This window comes from Notamacropus eugenii, chromosome 2 (assembly GCF_028372415.1).
Source record: "Notamacropus eugenii isolate mMacEug1 chromosome 2, mMacEug1.pri_v2, whole genome shotgun sequence".
NCBI classification, from domain to species: domain Eukaryota; kingdom Metazoa; phylum Chordata; class Mammalia; order Diprotodontia; family Macropodidae; genus Notamacropus; species Notamacropus eugenii.
The window spans coordinates 14,454,321-14,471,705 of NC_092873.1; the positions used below are offsets into that span (position 1 = coordinate 14,454,321).

Genomic DNA, 17,385 nt, shown 5'->3' on the forward strand with positions numbered 1-17,385 from the left:
TAATGGGATCACATTTGCAGAGCTAGAAGAGGCTTCAAAGGTCATCTGATGGAGCCCCCTCCTTTTACATATGGGGAAACAGAGGCCAAGAAGTGAAATGAATTGTTCAAGGACACAAGCAGCAATATGTCTGGCACTTCATCAACATGAGCTCATTGGATTCTCACAACCACTTTATGACACATTCTGATGCCCATTTTAGAGATGGAAGAGTTGAGGCTCAGCTTAAGTGACTTACCAGAGTCACACACCCAGCGTCGTCCCCATGGGGGCATTGAAATTCAGCCTTGCATTCCCCATCGGCTGTGGCCCAGGCTACCTCACAAACACCAATGTGGAGGGAGCAGGTATGCTCTGGGGAGGGATGGAGGGTGATGAACAGGCCTTTTGAACACTTCTTGGAAAGAGCTAGTTTCGTTGAAATTGATTCTGCATTTAAAAACAAATGACCCCCAAAGGAGAAAGGAGAGGAGAGACAAAAGTTGCAGGGGTACGTCTGGCCTCTTCCTTTCCCTGCCACATCCACGGGCATTTTGTGCCCACATGAGAAGCAATGTAAGAATGGTATTGTGCTGAAAACCCAGCAGTGAGGTCAGAGGATGAGTCCAAGCTCCAGCACCATGTCTGGACCTTGAAGCGGTGAGGGGAGTCTGGGCTTCATTTTTCTCACCCTAAAGTGGTTATGATTGTTGTCAAGGATACAGGTGAAGCCTGCTGTAAGCCACAAAGCACTCCATCATCACCCTAAAGTATGTTCAGTCTTGTCCAATTCTGTAACCCTATTTGCGGTTTTCTTGGCAGATATATTGAAGCAGCTTTGCCACGGCCTCCTCGAGCTCATGTCACATATGAGGAAACAGAGACAAACGGGGCGAAGCGACTTGCCCAGGGTCACTCAACTAGTGAATGTCTGCAGCAAGGTGACGAGAACCTGGGCTCGAAATCAAGAAGACCCCAGTTCCAGTCCTGCCTTAGACATGTACCAGGTGCATAGAGTGCAGGGCGAGTCAATGAGCTGCTGCCTATCTTGGTTTCCCCAGTTGAAAAATGAGGATAACAGCATTTAGTTACCAGGCTTTCATGATGGGCTGTGTGGTGGGTAGAAGTCACTTTTGCCGTCTGTACCTCAGGTTTCTCATTGTCAAACCAGGGGAATATTCTGGCAGTCATATCTGTATTTCCTGGGATTCTTCCTCAAAGCGTCCAATTGAATGACCAGAGAAACTCCTAGGTTTGGGGATGAGACTGAAATCCATAAAAGATCCATTTTTTTTCAATGAGTATTGGTCCAACTACAGGTATGGGCAGGGCACGGTCTTGTGCTTTGAGGAAGATAGAAAATCTAGCAAAGAACTGGCTCCAGTAGTCATAGAAATATCCATTTATTAAATGCATAAGACAATAGCATAGGTGACTATCATACAAATGCTCACATGACAGGTGTGTTAGAGCTGGTAAGTCTAATAAAAGTGTAGACCGCCTTCTTCAAAATGCCAAATTGAGTACAGAGGATCATGAAGGATTTGTGGCATGTGAGGCTATGTGTAAGCATGGGATAATCAATCAGTAAACAATTATTAAGCACCTTCTGCTTACCAGGCACTGGGCTAAGCTCTGAGGATACAAAAAGGGCAAAGGATTTAAGACGTCAATAGAAAGGAAAACACTGAAGAATCATAAGGAAAAAAGACATGACTATTGGATCGTGGACACAGGGGAGAATGGGAACAGATCAGAAGAATAGTCTTAGGAACAACTCAAGATACATTTTGTTCCAAGATCGTAGCAAGGCAAACACAGTAAGGCAACATTTATTAAGTGCTGACTGTATACCAGGCACTGTAAGTCCTGGGGTACAAAGGAAAGAGAGTGTCCTTCTCTGCGGAATGAATGAATAACATTTATTAAGCTCTTACTAGGTGCAAACTACTGTGCCAAGTAGTCCCTGCTCTCAAGGAACTTCTATTCTAAATGGAGAGAGCAATGTATAGGTTTCAACTGTCAGTCAGATGAAACATTCCCAGCATTCTTAGGGTGCAGGAGGAAAACATAAGGTAACCAGCATCCCTTAATGTAATTCCTTCAGATAATTCTTATGTTTCCAATTTGGAAGCATTTGGCATATTGAAGCAAGAACTTTGGTGACAAGAGAGTTATTTTCTGGGTATTTCATAGATTGAATGTCTGAAGAGGTTGGGGCTCTAGCACCTGCAGGAGCAGTTACTCTTGCCCTTTGTTTTACAGATGAGAAAATTGAGGCACAGGGATGGGTACATGATTTGCTTGAGCCACATTTGTAGTAAAGTGACAAAACTAGCCGGATGCAACACCTCAATTGTCTAGCTTCAAAGCCATTCCTGTAGCCTAACCTTAGTGACCTAGGCGTTCCCTCCCCCACTGGTCCTTCTCTCCCCAACAGCCATGGAATTCTGCAACCCCAACAGTTTGCCTTACTCCAAAAGGGACAGTCGGTTTGGAAGGTTGCTTGTTGGCTGTAGTGGTCAAGAAAAGGCACAAAACTGGAGCGCAGGAGTCCAAAGGGTGACCAGGTCTCGCTGGTGTGGCTGCAAGACCCCTAGGTAAGCAGGAGTGGGGGTCTCCCTGACCCAGTATCTGGGACCTCCTCCCTGGTACTCCCTGAGGAGCCCAAGGTGAAAGATACGAGGCCTGCTCAGTCTGTGGCCAAACTCTGGATAGCCCAGTCAACGTCTCCAGAAGTTGCAGCACCTGTCCTGACCGAGTCAGATGGTGCCTCCTCTTCTCTAGGAACACAGCCACAGCCAGAGACTGAGCTTCTCTTGGACTTACCAGAAAGCCCCCGGACCCAAAGGGGCTCCCGCTGTGACCTGGTGTGCAAGTCCTCACAGGCCCAACTAGAGTCTAGAAGCCAAGCAGATAGCGACAGTGGTAAAGCCTTGTCGGGGTGATGGGCTGTGAGAAGGAAGGGGAAACTCTGGGGCTGGTGGTTGTCTGCCTGCTGCCTCCTTGTCCAACCTGCTCTGACTTTGTGTTTGCTGGAGGAGCACCTGCCTCTATTCCTCCATTTCCTCATTCTAGAGTAAGGGCAGTCAGAACAGATGATCTCATAAGGGCCATCCCTTTCAGGGATATCCCATGCAGGCGCAGACCTATTAGGTTAGCAGACAATCACCAGTAATGTCTCAGACCCCGCAGAAAAAGCTTGGCTTTTCTCTAAGACAAATGGGATGTCAGGACGGCATGGAATTGTGCTTCAGAGAGGAAATTGTGGAGGAGAGGATGGCAATGCCAGCCTGAACCTGAATAGGGCAGTCACATTCCACAGGGGCTGGCAGACTGGTCCACACTAGCTGCCAGGCTCTGGGAACAGGAGCAGCTCTAGCATGGCATGCAAAGTATGAGTGTAGGCTCTAGCTTCTTGATGTAGCATTGGGTCAGATGAAGGAAAAGTTCATGGAACAGGACTGAGGAGAAGGAAGTCACGTAGGGGATTCCTGGGGGGTGCTGGGGAATTGTCGTTTCAGGGAATTCAAAAGCCCGGTGGTCATGCCAGGTTGGCCACTTAATTGATTCTGAGGTTTGGATTGAACTTCAGATGATGACTTGGCTTCTCAATGGACTACCCTGTCCTGCTCACCTGGGCAGGAGGGAGAAGTGAGGGGGGTCACTTGGCAGCCTAGTGCCCTGGAGTCAGCATGATCTCGGACAGGTCCCCTCCTTTGGCCAATTCTAATACTATGACTTGGATCCCTCTGTGCCCTAAATCTGTGACGAGGATCTAACAAGATAGTGGGGGTGAAAGGCTCTGAGTAAGGATGGGTCTCCATTATCTTCTTCTCTCCACAGAGAGCAAGATGGACCAAGGTGAGGAGCCCAGGAAGCCTCCTCAAAGCATGAGGTAGGATGACTCGCGGGTATCTGTGAGGGCAAGTGACAGGAAGAGGCCACTCAGGATGGCCCCCAGAGCTGGCCAAGGGTCCCAAGAATTCAGTGATGCTAAAGCCCTCCAGAGACTTAAACTCAGCCCCTCTCAGAACCTCCAGACTACACATACCAAGGCAGGCTAGGCTGTTGGGGACAAGTCACCTTCCAGATGAGCTTGGGGTCCCAGAGTCATGCCAGAGAGCCTTTATCTGGTCCCTTCCCAACCCATCCTGACACACAGCTGTCACGTCCAAAATAACTTCATTCTCAGAATTGGCCTTTAAGAAGAGTTTGGTTAGTGGGGCAAGTGAAAGGACAGGAGGAGGACGTTTCCTAAGTTCTCTGGATGATAAGAACTCAGATTACTGGTGGGACTTTGGGTAGATGACTATTCTGGGCCTCAGTTTCCTTCTTTGTGAAATGGGTGAATTGGAAGGCCTCTCAAGCTTTCTTGATGCTCAGTTGGTGACAAAGTGATGGTGGACCCTGAGTAAACGCTGCCTGTGGCCTTGGTGGGTGGCTCCAGGAGGAATTTTGGCCTCCAGTGAAGAGGGAGTTGTCCTCTCTCCCTCCCTCCCCAAATAAACTCGTGTACCATGTATAGGTGACCTACATGCACACACACACACACACACACACACACACACACACACACACACTCCTCCCTGTGGGTATTCCCAGCAGGCTGTGAGCCTCTGAGAGCAGGACTTGCTCAATCTTTACTACTGGAGCCTCAGAACCTAGAAGAAGGCTTTTTGATGGAGGAGGTGCTTAGAAAAGTTGTATTTGATTTAATCAGACACATATGATTCCACAGCAGTGTGTGTGTGATGCCTGTTGCCATCTGGTGTTTCTGTAAGATTGATAGTTCCCTGAGGGTAGGTGGGGACTTGATCTTTGTCCCTCCCCAGGCCTATCTAGAGCCCTCCAGGAGTGAGTGCCTAGGCCTGTGATTGTTGAAGTGTGCCAGGTCCAGGACATGGAGGTAGGGGGAAGTCTGAGACCCCACCTGTCAGGGCCTGGCTTCCTGGTCTGTGGCAGAGGGCTGCTGTCATCCCTCCCAGGGCCCCCATGGGCACTGCTTCTGCCCCTACAGGCAGAAGAGGAGCTACAAGCAGGCTGTCAGTGAGCCGGGTGAGAAATGGGACCACATGGACGATGAGGCTCTCAGTCCTTGCACCAAGACAGCCTTCCCCCTCTGCCCTGGCTGCAAGGTAAGGCAGGTGAGGCACACCCCCTGTCCTGGCTGCTGCTATGCTGGCACCATGCCCACGCCTTTCATCCTGCTCTCCCTGGGCAGGTGGTGGGGCCCCTACAAACGTTCCTATATATAGTGCAGAAGAACCAGATGCTCGTGACGCTGACCTCCACCAGCCACCCCAGTGTTATGAAGTCATTCATCAAGCACAACACTTCCCGTTATTTCGATGCCAAGAGCAGTGCTAGGGCCAGGAGTAGCCATGAGAGAACTTTCTCTGCTTGGCCTGTGCCTGAGACTTCCACGGGACAGCTGGGAATGCAGTTTTTGGTTGGTGACCTTCTCAGAGAACTGGGGTCCAAATAGATCAAGCATTGCCTGTAGGTGAGCCAGAGGTTTGGTTTGACTGTAGAGAAAATGCAGCTTTGACCCTGGCAATCTAGGTCCTGACCAAGCTGAGGCTCAGTTGAACATTCCATGTGGTTTGTATACAGAATCGTTTTAGGAGATTAGCTTACTTCAGCAGAGTAACTCCCTGGGGAAGGCAGCCCCACGAGGTCGAGTTGCTGGTGCAGGGTCACTGCAAGCCCTGCAGGGCTTGTCCCCCTTGCTGGTCTAGCGCAAATGAGTCATCCCGGGCATGCCCTTTGCACTGTTGGCAGCCACGACCCACTGCCTGACCCTCCTTGATCTTGAGGACTCAATCCTGCGTCCTTGCCAACAAAGAAACAAATGGCCCTCTGGTTTACCTTGCCCCTGATTTTCCCTTGTATCCTGGCTCGATGGTAGCCGACAGTGCTCCCTACTTTAGAATGGTAGTATTGACCTTTTCAGCTACTGTTAGTGAGAAAAACTGTTTTCAAAGTCTCATTCCTAATTCCCAGAGTCTATGAGATCCCTGTTAAGGAGGTTGTACCTTTCACTTGAGTTTGGTCTAAGGAACACACCACTGTGTGTGCTGGTCCCTGCCCTGAAGGGCATTCCACAAAACCTTCTGGCCAGTGAATTTTAAAGTTGTAGGAATGACTTACTTGTCTTTTGGAATTGAAGTGGGGAGAAAGCCATGAGACAGGCTTGGAGTGATGAAGGTGAAGGGAACCTGAGTCTTGGGCAGAGAAAGGCCCATCACCATCATCAGCCTCTGGGAATCTGGAAAGGAGCCTGGGGAAGCAGGGCAGCTGTCTCTATAATTTTGTGCTGAGGTCTGCAGAGACTCCCCTGTTTCCCTGTGCCCACCCAGGGATACTGCCTCCAGGATCCCCAAATCCTAAGGCCAGGAGTTTGTTGTCTATAGTGGGTCTGTGGGGGTTTGGGAGAGTTCTCCCACTTACCTAAATCTGGGTTCCTGAGGTGAGATTCTTCCTGGCCTTCTTGGCTACTTCGTAAGAAAGTTCAGGGCCATGCCCAGTGTCCAGGTTAAGCAGGTGATTCTATCTTGGAATATTCGTATGCTTCCTGCAAGGGGAGCAGCCTTTTCCATTTATGTTCTAGAGACGAAAAAGAGCCCACCAGGTGATTAGTAGTCAAGGAGATCATATTGTCCTCCTTCTGGGAATGGGGAGTTCCTTGCCTTGAAGCCTTGGGGAACGGGGTAGCATTTCTGTCCGGGGCTGTGGTGTCCTGGCTCTCCTCCGAGGAGAGCTTTGTCCCACATTGACCCACTGAACTTGGGAGGCATGGCGTTCCCGGGAAGGCAGTTCACGCCAAAGTCTCTGTTTAGGGAGGGATCAGAGTGTTGTTACCTTCAAGAGATTGTCGACTCTCAGGCAGGTCACGAAATCTTCAGTGCTCTGGGCCCTTTTTTAGCTGGTCCAGAAACGTTGACAGACAGTGGTGGAGGGAGGTCCCAAGCTGGGAATTCTCATGAGACTTGGCTCCCTCACAAAGCCCCCTAGTTTGCCATTAAATGTGCTTCAGGAGCCGCTGCTTAAAGTATTTCTGGGCCGAATCTTTTCAGAAAGGACTTTTGTTTCATCCATTTGAAGGATTTTTGTCTATTCGATTTGATGAACATTGGCTGACACCTGAATTTTTGAACCAAGCAAACGCAGTTGTATCACTCATCCTGAAAATGCTGTCTCCCACTATTCTCTCCACTGCTATGCTTCCCACTCTCCCAATTCTTAGTCCACGCTGAGCCAGCTGCATGAATCGGGAGATTTTGTCTCCGGTTGACGGCAGAAAGGGCAGTGCGAGGAGGGAGCTGGAACTCAGTGGGGATTGATCCCTTGGGTAGCGTCTGTGTGGTGAGCTTCGGAGGTTATGTCAACCCTAGTTCTGTGAGAGGGAGGTGTGCCCTCCACAGCATCCTGATGGGGTCATCTGTCTAGCCTTTACTCGAACTCCTCAGAGCAGCAGGGAGCTCACTAGTTCACAAGGCATGGCCTGTGTCTATGGTTGTCAGCATGATGCTTGCCTGCAGTGGACCTCAAAGCCTTGTGCATTGGGTTGAGTTAGAAGGCTCCATTCTCTGCTCCCGTTGGAGAGATTTCAGAGGGAACTGGAGGAGAAGTAGCAGAGGGTGAAGCACTAGGTGGGACCTGGGGTGGGCATTGGTCTTGGCTACAGCCCTAGCCCTTACCTCCTTCTCCAATGGTCCCTTCAGAGGCTGCTGCCCCTGGGCTCTTCGAGTTTTCCTGGGACAGGGAAATGGTGAGGGGCAGCGCCTTGGGCAGTTGTCTGGGCTGATGCAATGCTGTTGTGGCCCTAGGAGCAATATCAGCACGAAGAGCAGGAGCCAAAGAAGCTGCAGAAGGAGCAGGAGAAGAAGGCCAAGGAGGCCAAGGTGGTGGCAGCCGCTGCTGGGGCCTCTGACAGATGGTTGGATGAGACCACGCACGTGCAGGTGAGGCCCCTTCTGCATCTCACTGCCCAGAAACGTAGAAAGGCAAGCTCCTAGGGGGCTGTTAGGCCACTCGCCAGGCCCAAACTTGGTCTTCTTCCAGTGCTCAGGATAAGAGGTCCTTTGGCCTCTGCTTGAAGATCTCTCAAGAATAGTGAGCCCATCACTTGATCAGCCAGCCCATTGCATTTTTGGAGGGTTCTGAATGTCTGGATGTGCCCAGGGTGGCCTCCCCCAATTGCCCCTGATTCTGCCCTCTGTGGTCTCAGCCAGGAGCCCACCATGCATGGAAGTGAAGACACAAGTCAAGTGTTCTCTCCTCCAGGCTCAGCAGTCCCATGTCCTTTGGCATTGGATTGTCCCTATCTGGGGACTTTCTGGTTTATCAACATCGAACGATGGGGTGTAGCCTGATCCTGGTAAGGGGCAGAGGCTAGAAGCACCAGGGCTACCTCCTTGTTTTTGGAAGTCCTGCCCACCTGCCTCTCCCTGTCTTTCTGGGATGCCGTGTCACTGCTGATATACCCTGAACTTCCTGTCCCCTGAATGTCCTGGATCCTTTTCACATGAGCTGCTGTCTCTACACACTTCCCCCTTGCAAAATTGGATTGTCCGAAACCACATCTTAACATTGACATGAATTCTTATTTAATTCCGTCTTCTCAACACCGTTACCGGGGTTCAATGGGCTGGCATGGTCACCATTGTATGATGCAGCACAAGGCTGTATCTGAGACCACTTGGGGCTAATGACAAAACAGGATAACACGTTGGAGCTCAGCCTTCAGCATGCAGCATTTGTTGCGTGAGCTCTTAGCTTTTCTGGGCCCCAGAGTTATCTTCTCCAAAGTGAGGCAGTGGGATGGTCTTAATGATCTCCCAAAGTCCCACTCAGGTCAAACTCTGAACCTCCTCAACATTCTGTGACCTCCAAGGAGGAGCAGGGAAAGAAAGCCTTCGGAAAATTCCTCAAGGGGAGGTCTGTGTGGGCAGCCAATGACTGCTTGTCAGCCTCCAGCTTAACCAAGCTCTGCTGGCTTGTCTCAGCTCTGTCTGACAGCAGGGGACTGCACTGTAGTTTCCATTCCACTTATTGACGTTTGGCTTTTTTCAGTCAGCAGGTGGTCAAGTCCAAGAGCTCCTGGCCCTCAGGAGTGTTATCTAGGGTTTAGCTACACACATCAAGATGAGGCCATCTCCATCTGCCTTCCCCATTGCTCTCAGTGATCTGGTCCTTGGTCCATAAGGAGATGAAGATGCCCCACAAACCCTGTGGGGTTAGTTCACACATTCCCAGAAAACAAGTCTTTGGGCTCTGCCAGGCACAAGACCTACTCTTCACAAACAGGGATTTCTGTCTCTGTAAACATCATCTCCTCTGAGACTCCCAGCTAGATGCTGAGTGTGAATTTTCCACATTTTACAGTTCGAGAAACTGAGCCTCAGAGAGGTGGAGACATAACCTGAGTCTTATTCTCGGCCTGTGGCCAGTCGGGATCTCAGTCGCTTCATCAGTGAAGTGGGGAGGGGGAAGGTTTGGACTGGATCATCTCAAAGGTCCTTTCAGCTCTGGCAGCCCAAGTTGCCAGGAAGAGATAATAGAGGTCTCCTTTCTTCTTCAGTCTGCGGTTTGCAACTCTTATGAAATGACCCCCCAGGACCCCAAGGGGGGGCCCAAGACCAACCCAGACAATTGTGGGATGGATCTGAATAGTGATGACTCCACAGATGATGAGTTCCAACACGGGAAGCCCATTCCTGCTTGGGCCACTGGTAAGTGTAGACCTCCCCCCTTAATTTCAAATGACACCCCTCATTAGATTGGACAGAGGTGTACTAAGGGAAGCAGTGCTTAACAAGTCTAGAAAGGTAGGGTGGGAACAAGATGTAAAGCTTGGCCTTTAAATGTCAGTGGAAACTTCTATTTGATCTAGAGGCTAAACAGGGGAGGGATGTGGTCCGTCCTGCTGACCTTTAGAAAACTCCCTGTGTAGTCTTGTGGAGGATGGGTAGGGGAGACCCACAGGGAGGGCAGTATGCAGTTGAGGTCACAGGGACCTGTGTGAACTGCAGTGGTGAGAGAGGCAGGATCAATAACAGTGTCAGATACAGTGGAGATAGTGTAAGGTTTAGTTGGTTCTTGATGGACCATGTGGGAGGAGAATGAGTGAGGAGTCGGGGGTACTGCTGAGATTGTGAGCCAGGTGGGCAGTCCTCTCAACAGTAAGAGGGAGGTATCCGTGAGGGGAGAGAATTCTGGATGTCAGATATTCTGAATCTGAGAACCCTGTGGGACAGCCTGTTTGAAATAGCCGTTGAAATAGGCAGTTGATGATTTGGGACTGGCACTCAGGAGAGAGGGGAGGGCTACATGGATGCATAGCTCTGGGAGTGATCCACTTCACCAGAGGAGACAGTATAGGGAGAAAGGAGAAGGGGGCCCAGTAGGGAGCCTCGATCGAGAAGGATGAAGAGAAGTCCGTTAGGAAAGAGGAGAAGCAGGCAAGGGGCAGGTGGCCCGGGGTCCATCGGCTGCAGAGCCAAGACTGTTCCATTTGGCACTGAGAAGTTTATTGGGGACAGTTGCACTTGAAGGGAGTGATGAGCATCTGACTTTTGAAAGGAGTTCAGTGGAGGGAGGGAGGGCAAAGGAAGAGACATGCTGCAGGGTGGGCTCTCAGGAGGCTCCTTCAGGGACAAGAGAGGAAGGGATGGGATTGAGGTGCCTGGAGAGGACTTGAGCTTACTGAGAGCCTGGGGCCTGAGGTCAGGGGAGGAAGGTTCTGAGCTGTGAGGGATGGCAGTACAGGGGCTGATGAGAAGGGAATTGGAGCAGCCTTGATGGGGGGAGTCATTAGGACTTGGGTGGCATCTTCTGGTGTGACCCCTGACTCTCCTGCCCCAGGGTCCCAGCTCAGGCAGGCCATCATCCATCAGTACTACTTGCCTCCTGACACTGACCAGCTCTTTGGCACCATCCTTAGTCCGGACCTTGAGGACATATTCAAACAGAGTCAACCGCGTTACCACACTCATACCAGTTCTGCCTTCTGGGATTCCCCACCACTGCCAGAATCCTAGCGCTTTGGGGGCCTGTCATATGGCCTGAAGACACCTTGAGATGGGAGCAGGGAGGCCCCTCTTGGCCATCCTGTGCAGTCAAAACTGGGCCTGGGGGCTATAGAGACTGAGACCCCCAGAAGCTGTGGGTGGCCGCGAGGGAGAACGGTGCTCACAGCGCCCACGTGTCCAAGCCAGCAGTCCCTTACCTGTACATTAGTGCTAGGTTGCTAGGTACCTAGTTCCAGGCTGGTGTCAGGTTCCAGCGTTATAGCATCAGGTTAAGAAAAGGTAAGGTTATAAGGTTAGGTTAATAAAGAAAAAATTTCCAGGATGTGATGTGGAGCTGTTGCTTTGGGGAAGGTCTAGGTACTTGATCAAGAAACTCTGAAGCGTGACCTGGGCTGGGAGCAAGTGCCAAGGGTGGGTTTGCGGTGGCTGAGTTCAGTAGGGCTGGACACTGGGGTGAGACAGCTGATCCTCAGGAGCATTCAAGGAGCCACAGAAGGTTCTGAGAGGCCTTTCTGCCCTGACAGCCCGGGTTCCAAGGATCCATCCAGCTCTGCCTTTCCCTGGCCATCCTGGCCCAGACATTGTCCCTGCTAGCTGGGACCTTCTTCATCCTGTGCTCTCTGGTCCCCCCCAGTCCTGACATTCCCCCTTTTGCTGTCATCCCCTCCCCAGCCCACATGTTCCGTGTCCTGTGTTCTCTGGTCTCCCCAGCCCAGACACTCCTGTACTGTGTTCTGTGGTGCTACCCTCCCAGTTTGGGCTGGATGATTTTCAGAGTCCTAGAATCGGGGCAGGTGAGCAGTCAGGGTGCAGTGGGAAATGTTCAGAAATTCTTTTCTCTTTAAGAATGTGGCCCAAATGGGAGCCCATCTGTGGGTTGCAGCATCTTAACTCTGAAATGCACGCCTGCACAGGGAGGATGATTCAGGCCCATACCACTAATAGTTACAACAATGACATGTCTCTCTAAGGTTGATCAAGCGCCTTGCAAAGGTCATTTCATTCTGTCCCTCACAAGCCTGGTAACACAATGCAGCAGCTCCTTGACTCGCCCTGCACTCTATGCACCTGGTTCATGCCTAAGGCAGGACTGGAACCGGGATTTTCTTGGTTTCAAGCCCAGGTTCTCGTCACCTTGCTGCAGACATTCACTAGTAGAGTGACTCTGGGCAAGTCACTTTGCCCCACTTGCCTCTGCTTCCTCATCTGGAAAATGAACTGGAGAAGGTATTGACAAAGCTGCTCCAATATCTCTGCCAAGAAAACCGCAAATGGGGTTACAGAATTGGACGAGACTGAACATACTTTAGGGTGATGATGGAGTGCTTTGTGGCTTACAGCAGGCTTCACCTGCATCCTTGACAACAACCATAACCACTTTAGGATGAGAAAAATGAGGCCCAGACTCCCCTCACTGCTTCCATGACCAGACACAGTGCTGGAGCTTGGACTCATCCTCTGACCTCACTGCTGGGTTTTCAGCACAATACCATGCTTACATCGCCTCTCATGTGGGCACAAAATGCCCGTGGATGTGGCAGGGAAAGGAAGAGGCCAGACGTACCCCTGCAACTTTTGTCTCTCCTCTCCTTTCTCCTTTGGGGGTTATTTGTTTTTAAATGCAGAATCAATTTCAACAAAACTAGCTCTTTCCAAGAAGTGTTCAAAAGGCCTGTTCATCACCCTCCATCCCTCCCCAGAGCATACCTGCTCCCTCCACATTGGTGTTTGAGAGGTAGCCTGGGCCACAGCCGATGGGGCATGCAAGGCTGAATTTCAATGCCCCCATGGGGACGACGCTGGGTGCGTGACTCTGGTAAGTCACTTAAGCTGAGCCTCAACTCTTCCATCTCTAAAATGGGCATCAGAATGTGTCATAAAGTGGTTGTGAGAATCCAATGAGCTCATATTGATGAAGTGCCAGACATATTGCTGCTTGCGTCCTTGAACAATTCATTTCACTTCTTGGCCTCTGTTTCCCCATATGTAAAAGGAGGGGGCTCCATCAGATGACCTTTGAAGCCTCTTCTAGCTCTGCAAATGTGATCCCATTAAATTTTTTAAAAGTAGTTATTAATGACTTGCAATTTTCTTTTTCTGGAAATAGTAGTTTACCTTTTTCAACTGCATGTAAATATTCCGTTTTTGGTAATAAGGTTTTGAATTCCACATTTGTTTATCAATCACTTTATCCTCCCCTCCCCGCTCCACAAGAGGCCAAGCAGCCTCCCATAAGTTATACAGATACAATGATGTAAACATGTGTGCATTAGTCATGTTGTGGAAGAAGAAACATAAGCAAAGGCCAGTGATACACCCACAAATAGCATGCTTTGATCTCCATTCTGACCCGCTAGTTTTTTCCCTGCACGTGCACAGCATTTTCCATCCTGAGTCTCTTGCAATTGTCTCAGATTCTGGCGTTGTTGAGAAGAGCTATGGCTATCATAGTTGTTCATTGTACACTGCAGCTGCTCTGTGTGCAGAGTTCTGCTTCTCCTGACTTCACTCAGCCTCAGTTCCTGTAAGTCCAGGTTTTTCTGAAGTCTTCCTGCTCATCATTTCTTAGAACATATATTTTTATACCACAACTTATTCAACCATTGCCCAAGAGATGGGCATCCCCTCAGTCTCCAGTTCTTGGCCACCACAAAAGCAGCTGCTCTAAATATTCTTGTACATGTGGGTCCTTTACCCTTTTTTATGATCTCTATGATACAGACCTAGTAGTGGTATTGCTGGATTAAAAGGTACACACAGTTTGGTAGCCGTTGAGCATAGTTCTAAATTGTTCTCCACAATGGTGGAATTACTTCACAACTCCACCAATAATGCATTAATGTTGTAATTTTCCCACATCTTCAACATTTATCATTTTCCTTTTCTGGCATGTTACCCATGACAGTCTGATGGGTGTGAGATGGTACTTCAGATTTGTTTTAATTTGTAATTGTCTAATCAATAGTGATTTAGAGCACTTTGATATATGACTATAGATAGGTTTTAATTATTTAATTTGAAAATGGCCTGTTGATATGCTTTGACCATTTATTAACTGGGGAATAACTTGTATTCTTAGAAATTGGACTCACTTCTCTGTATATGTGAGAAAAGAAACCTTTTACAGAAACACTGGCTGTTCAAATTGTGTGCAGTCTTTCTGCTTTCCTTCTTCTCCCCTTGGTTGCACTGGTTTTGTTTGTGCAAAAAGCTTTTAATTTCATGTAACTAAAATGATCCATTTTGCATTTCATAATTCTCTCTGTCTCTTGTTTGGTCACAAAGTCTTCTCTTCTTCGTAGATCTGACAGGTGAACTATTCCATGCTCTCTTCATTTGCTTATGGCATCAGCATTTATGTCTAAATCATGTACCCATTTTGAACTTCTCTTGGTATGCAGTGTAAGATATTGGTGTGTGCCTAATTCCTGCCATAATTTTTTTCCCTTTTTCCCAGCAGTTTTTAGGAAATCATGAGTTCTTCTCCCAGAAGCTGGACTGCTTGGACCACTGAATTCTTTCTTCAAGGCCCAAGTCATATCTCACTACATCTGGGACGGCTTCCCTGATTCACCAGCTAAAAACGTGGAAGACTTTTGTGGAATATGGAGACCTCCTTTGTTCCCAACCCATCCTTGTACAAGGTCCCCCACTCCTCTTCTTCAGTCACGGCCAACTCTCTGGGAATCCATTTGGGGTTTCCTAGGCAGGTACTGGAGAAGGAAAATTGAGAGGCACTGCTCACCCAAGGGCCTGACACTGCCTGTTGCCTGGTGAGAAGACCTGCTTCATTGTTCGAGACGCTGGACACCTGAAGTGGTCAACTAAGTGAGGACTAGACGTGCAGAAATGGAGCCTGGGCTCAGTCTACATCTAACAGTTGGGTCTTACAGGTGTGAAAGTGTAGTCCACAAGTACATGATGCAAATATTTGTTTTGTCAAGCTATACAGATAATGAAATGTGAAAGCCACAGTGGTGATAGAATGTGGAATATAAGGGCTGGGAAGGATCTTTTTAAAGAAATAATTCTTAAAATTGATTTTTCATCTATATTTATAATCTGTCCCTCCATTCATTGCCCCAGTCCCAAACAAATGAAAAGAAAAATTCTCTCCTCATAACATGCACAATGCAGCAAAACAAATCCCCAGTCTTGTTCCCTCCCATAAATGTACATTCTTCTTGGCACTGGGAGTTCGTCAGCCTCTCGTCAAAGTGAGATGGGGGATTCCTTTTGAGTGTTCTGGACTCACAATTTTCCTCTGCTAGCTTGGACATCTGGACGTTGGTTTTCCCTACAATGTTTTCCCTGTTGAAACTGTTCTGGTTCTGTTCACTTTGCTCTCTGTATGTTTATTGAGGTCTTTCCAGGATGCTCTGAAACTGGCCATTTAGTCATTTCTCAGGACACAGTAGTCCATCACACTCGTACACCACAATTTGTCCAGACACTCCCCAGTAGGAGAGCAGCCCCTTAGATTCCATCTTCAAGCTACCATGAAAAGAGATGCTCTAAGTATTTTGGGATGTAGCAAACTTTTTCCTTTTCCTTTTATCTCCTGACCTTGGGGTATGTCTTTAATACTAGTCCAGCTATTGGGAAGAATTTTAGAAACCAAATGGTGAAACCTGGGCCTGAATAACCTTAGAATAGAGAAGATAGGGGGCGGAGCCAAGATGGCATAGTAGAAACACACAAATAAGCTAGCTACAAACCCACAGCCCATAAAATATCTGTAAAAAAGAACTGGCAATAAATTCTGGAGCAGCAGAAACCACAGAACAGTGGAGTGGACGGGATTTCTGTTCCAGAGAGCCTGAAAACCTCTCGCAAAAGGTTCTTCGCGCTGCCAACGCGGAACAGAGCCCAGCCCTGCATTGGCCGCCTGGCGCCGAGAGGAGCAGATCCGTGCAGGCTTCAGGCACAGAATCTCCAGCAGCCACGCAGGTCCCTCCACCCACATGGGACAAGGGTTGGTGAGAGGGTCTCTTTGGTGGGTCGAGAGGAGAGTGGGCTGCCCCCATAACTCAGGCCCCATCCGGAGGCAGCAGTGCAGGCGGGAGCACACTGGGGCTCCCCAAGCAGGCAGGAGCTTGGATCCATTGTTGAAGGTGTCTGCATAAACCCCTTGAGGGAACTGAGCCTGTGAGGCAGCCCTGACCCCACCTGAGCACCTGAACTTGATCTCACACTGAATAGCAGCCCCACCCCCACGGAAGCCTTGAGGCTGTGGAGCAGCATTTGACTCTCAGACCCCAAGCACTAGCTGGGCAGATGTGGAGGCGAAGTGGGTGTGAAGAGGATATTCAGAAGTCAAGTCACTGGCTGGGAAAATGCCCAGAAAAGGGAAAAAACCAAGACTATAGAAGGTTACTTTCTTGGTGAACAGGTTTCTCCTCCCTTCCTTTCTGATGAGGAAGAACAATGCTCACCATCAGGGAAAGACACAGAAGTCAAGGCTTCTGTATCCCAGCCCACTCAATGGGTTCAGACCATGGAAGAGCTCAAAAAGAGCTCAAAAAATTTTGAAAATCAGTTAGAGAGGTGGATGAAAAACTGAGAAGAGCAATGAAAGACATGCAAGCAAAGTATGAACAGCAGGTCAGCACCCTGCTAAAGGAGACCCAAAAAAAATGCTGAAGAAAATAACACCTTGAAAAATAGGCTAACTCAATTGGCAAAAGAGGTTCAAAAAGCCAATGGGGAGAAGAACGCTTTCAAAAGCAGAATTATCCAAACGGAAAAGGAGGATCAAAAGCTCACTGAAGAAAACAGTTCTTTCAAAATTAGAATGGAGCAGATGGAGGCTAATGACTTTATGAGAAACCAAGAAATCACAAAACAAAACCAAAAGAATGAAAAAATGGAAGATAATGTGAAATATCTCATTGGAAAAACAACTGACCTGGAAAATAGATCCAGGAGAGACAATTTAAAAATTATGGGCCTACCTGAAAGCCATCATCAAAAAAAGAGCCTAGAAATCATCTTTCATGAAATTATCAAGGAAAACTGCCCTGAGATTCTAGACCCAGAGGGCAAAATAAATATTGAAAGAATCCACCAATCACCACCTGATAAAGATCCAAAAAGAGAAACTCCTAGGAACATTGTGGCCAAATTCCAGACTTCCCAGGTCAAGGAGAAAATATTGCAAGCAGCTAGAAAGAAACAATTCAAGTATTGTGGAAATACAATCAGGATAACACAAGATCTAGCAGCTTCTACATTAAGGTGTCAAACGGCGTGGAATAGGATATTCCAGAAGTCAAAGGAACTAGCACTAAAACCAAGAATCACCTACCCAGCAAAACTGAGTATAATGCTTCAGGGGAAAAATTGGTCTTTCAATGAAATAGAGGACTTT

The 17,385-nt window shown here is 48.7% G+C and overlaps 1 protein-coding gene across 4 annotated transcripts; it reads left to right on the top strand.

Moving 5' to 3' along the window:
• Positions 1 to 2,206: 2,206 nt before the first annotated feature.
• Positions 2,207 to 15,176, top strand: LOC140522157 (inner centromere protein-like). 4 transcript variants are annotated; one of them, XM_072637271.1, is made up of 6 exons: positions 2,207 to 2,579; positions 3,826 to 3,877; positions 5,000 to 5,126; positions 7,812 to 7,946; positions 9,566 to 9,716; positions 14,473 to 15,176. In XM_072637271.1, the coding sequence occupies exons 2-6, from the start codon at positions 3,834 to 3,836 to the stop codon at positions 14,490 to 14,492; spliced, it is 477 nt and encodes a 158-aa protein (XP_072493372.1). In that variant the 5' UTR covers positions 2,207 to 2,579; positions 3,826 to 3,833; the 3' UTR covers positions 14,493 to 15,176. The 4 variants fall into 4 exon arrangements, with proteins under 4 accessions (XP_072493372.1, XP_072493373.1, XP_072493370.1 ...); XM_072637272.1 differs by having other exon boundaries at positions 2,208 to 2,579; positions 14,476 to 15,176; XM_072637269.1 differs by lacking the exon at positions 14,473 to 15,176 and adding an exon at positions 10,849 to 11,355 and having other exon boundaries at positions 2,251 to 2,579.
• The last annotated feature ends 2,209 nt before the right edge of the window (positions 15,177 to 17,385 follow it).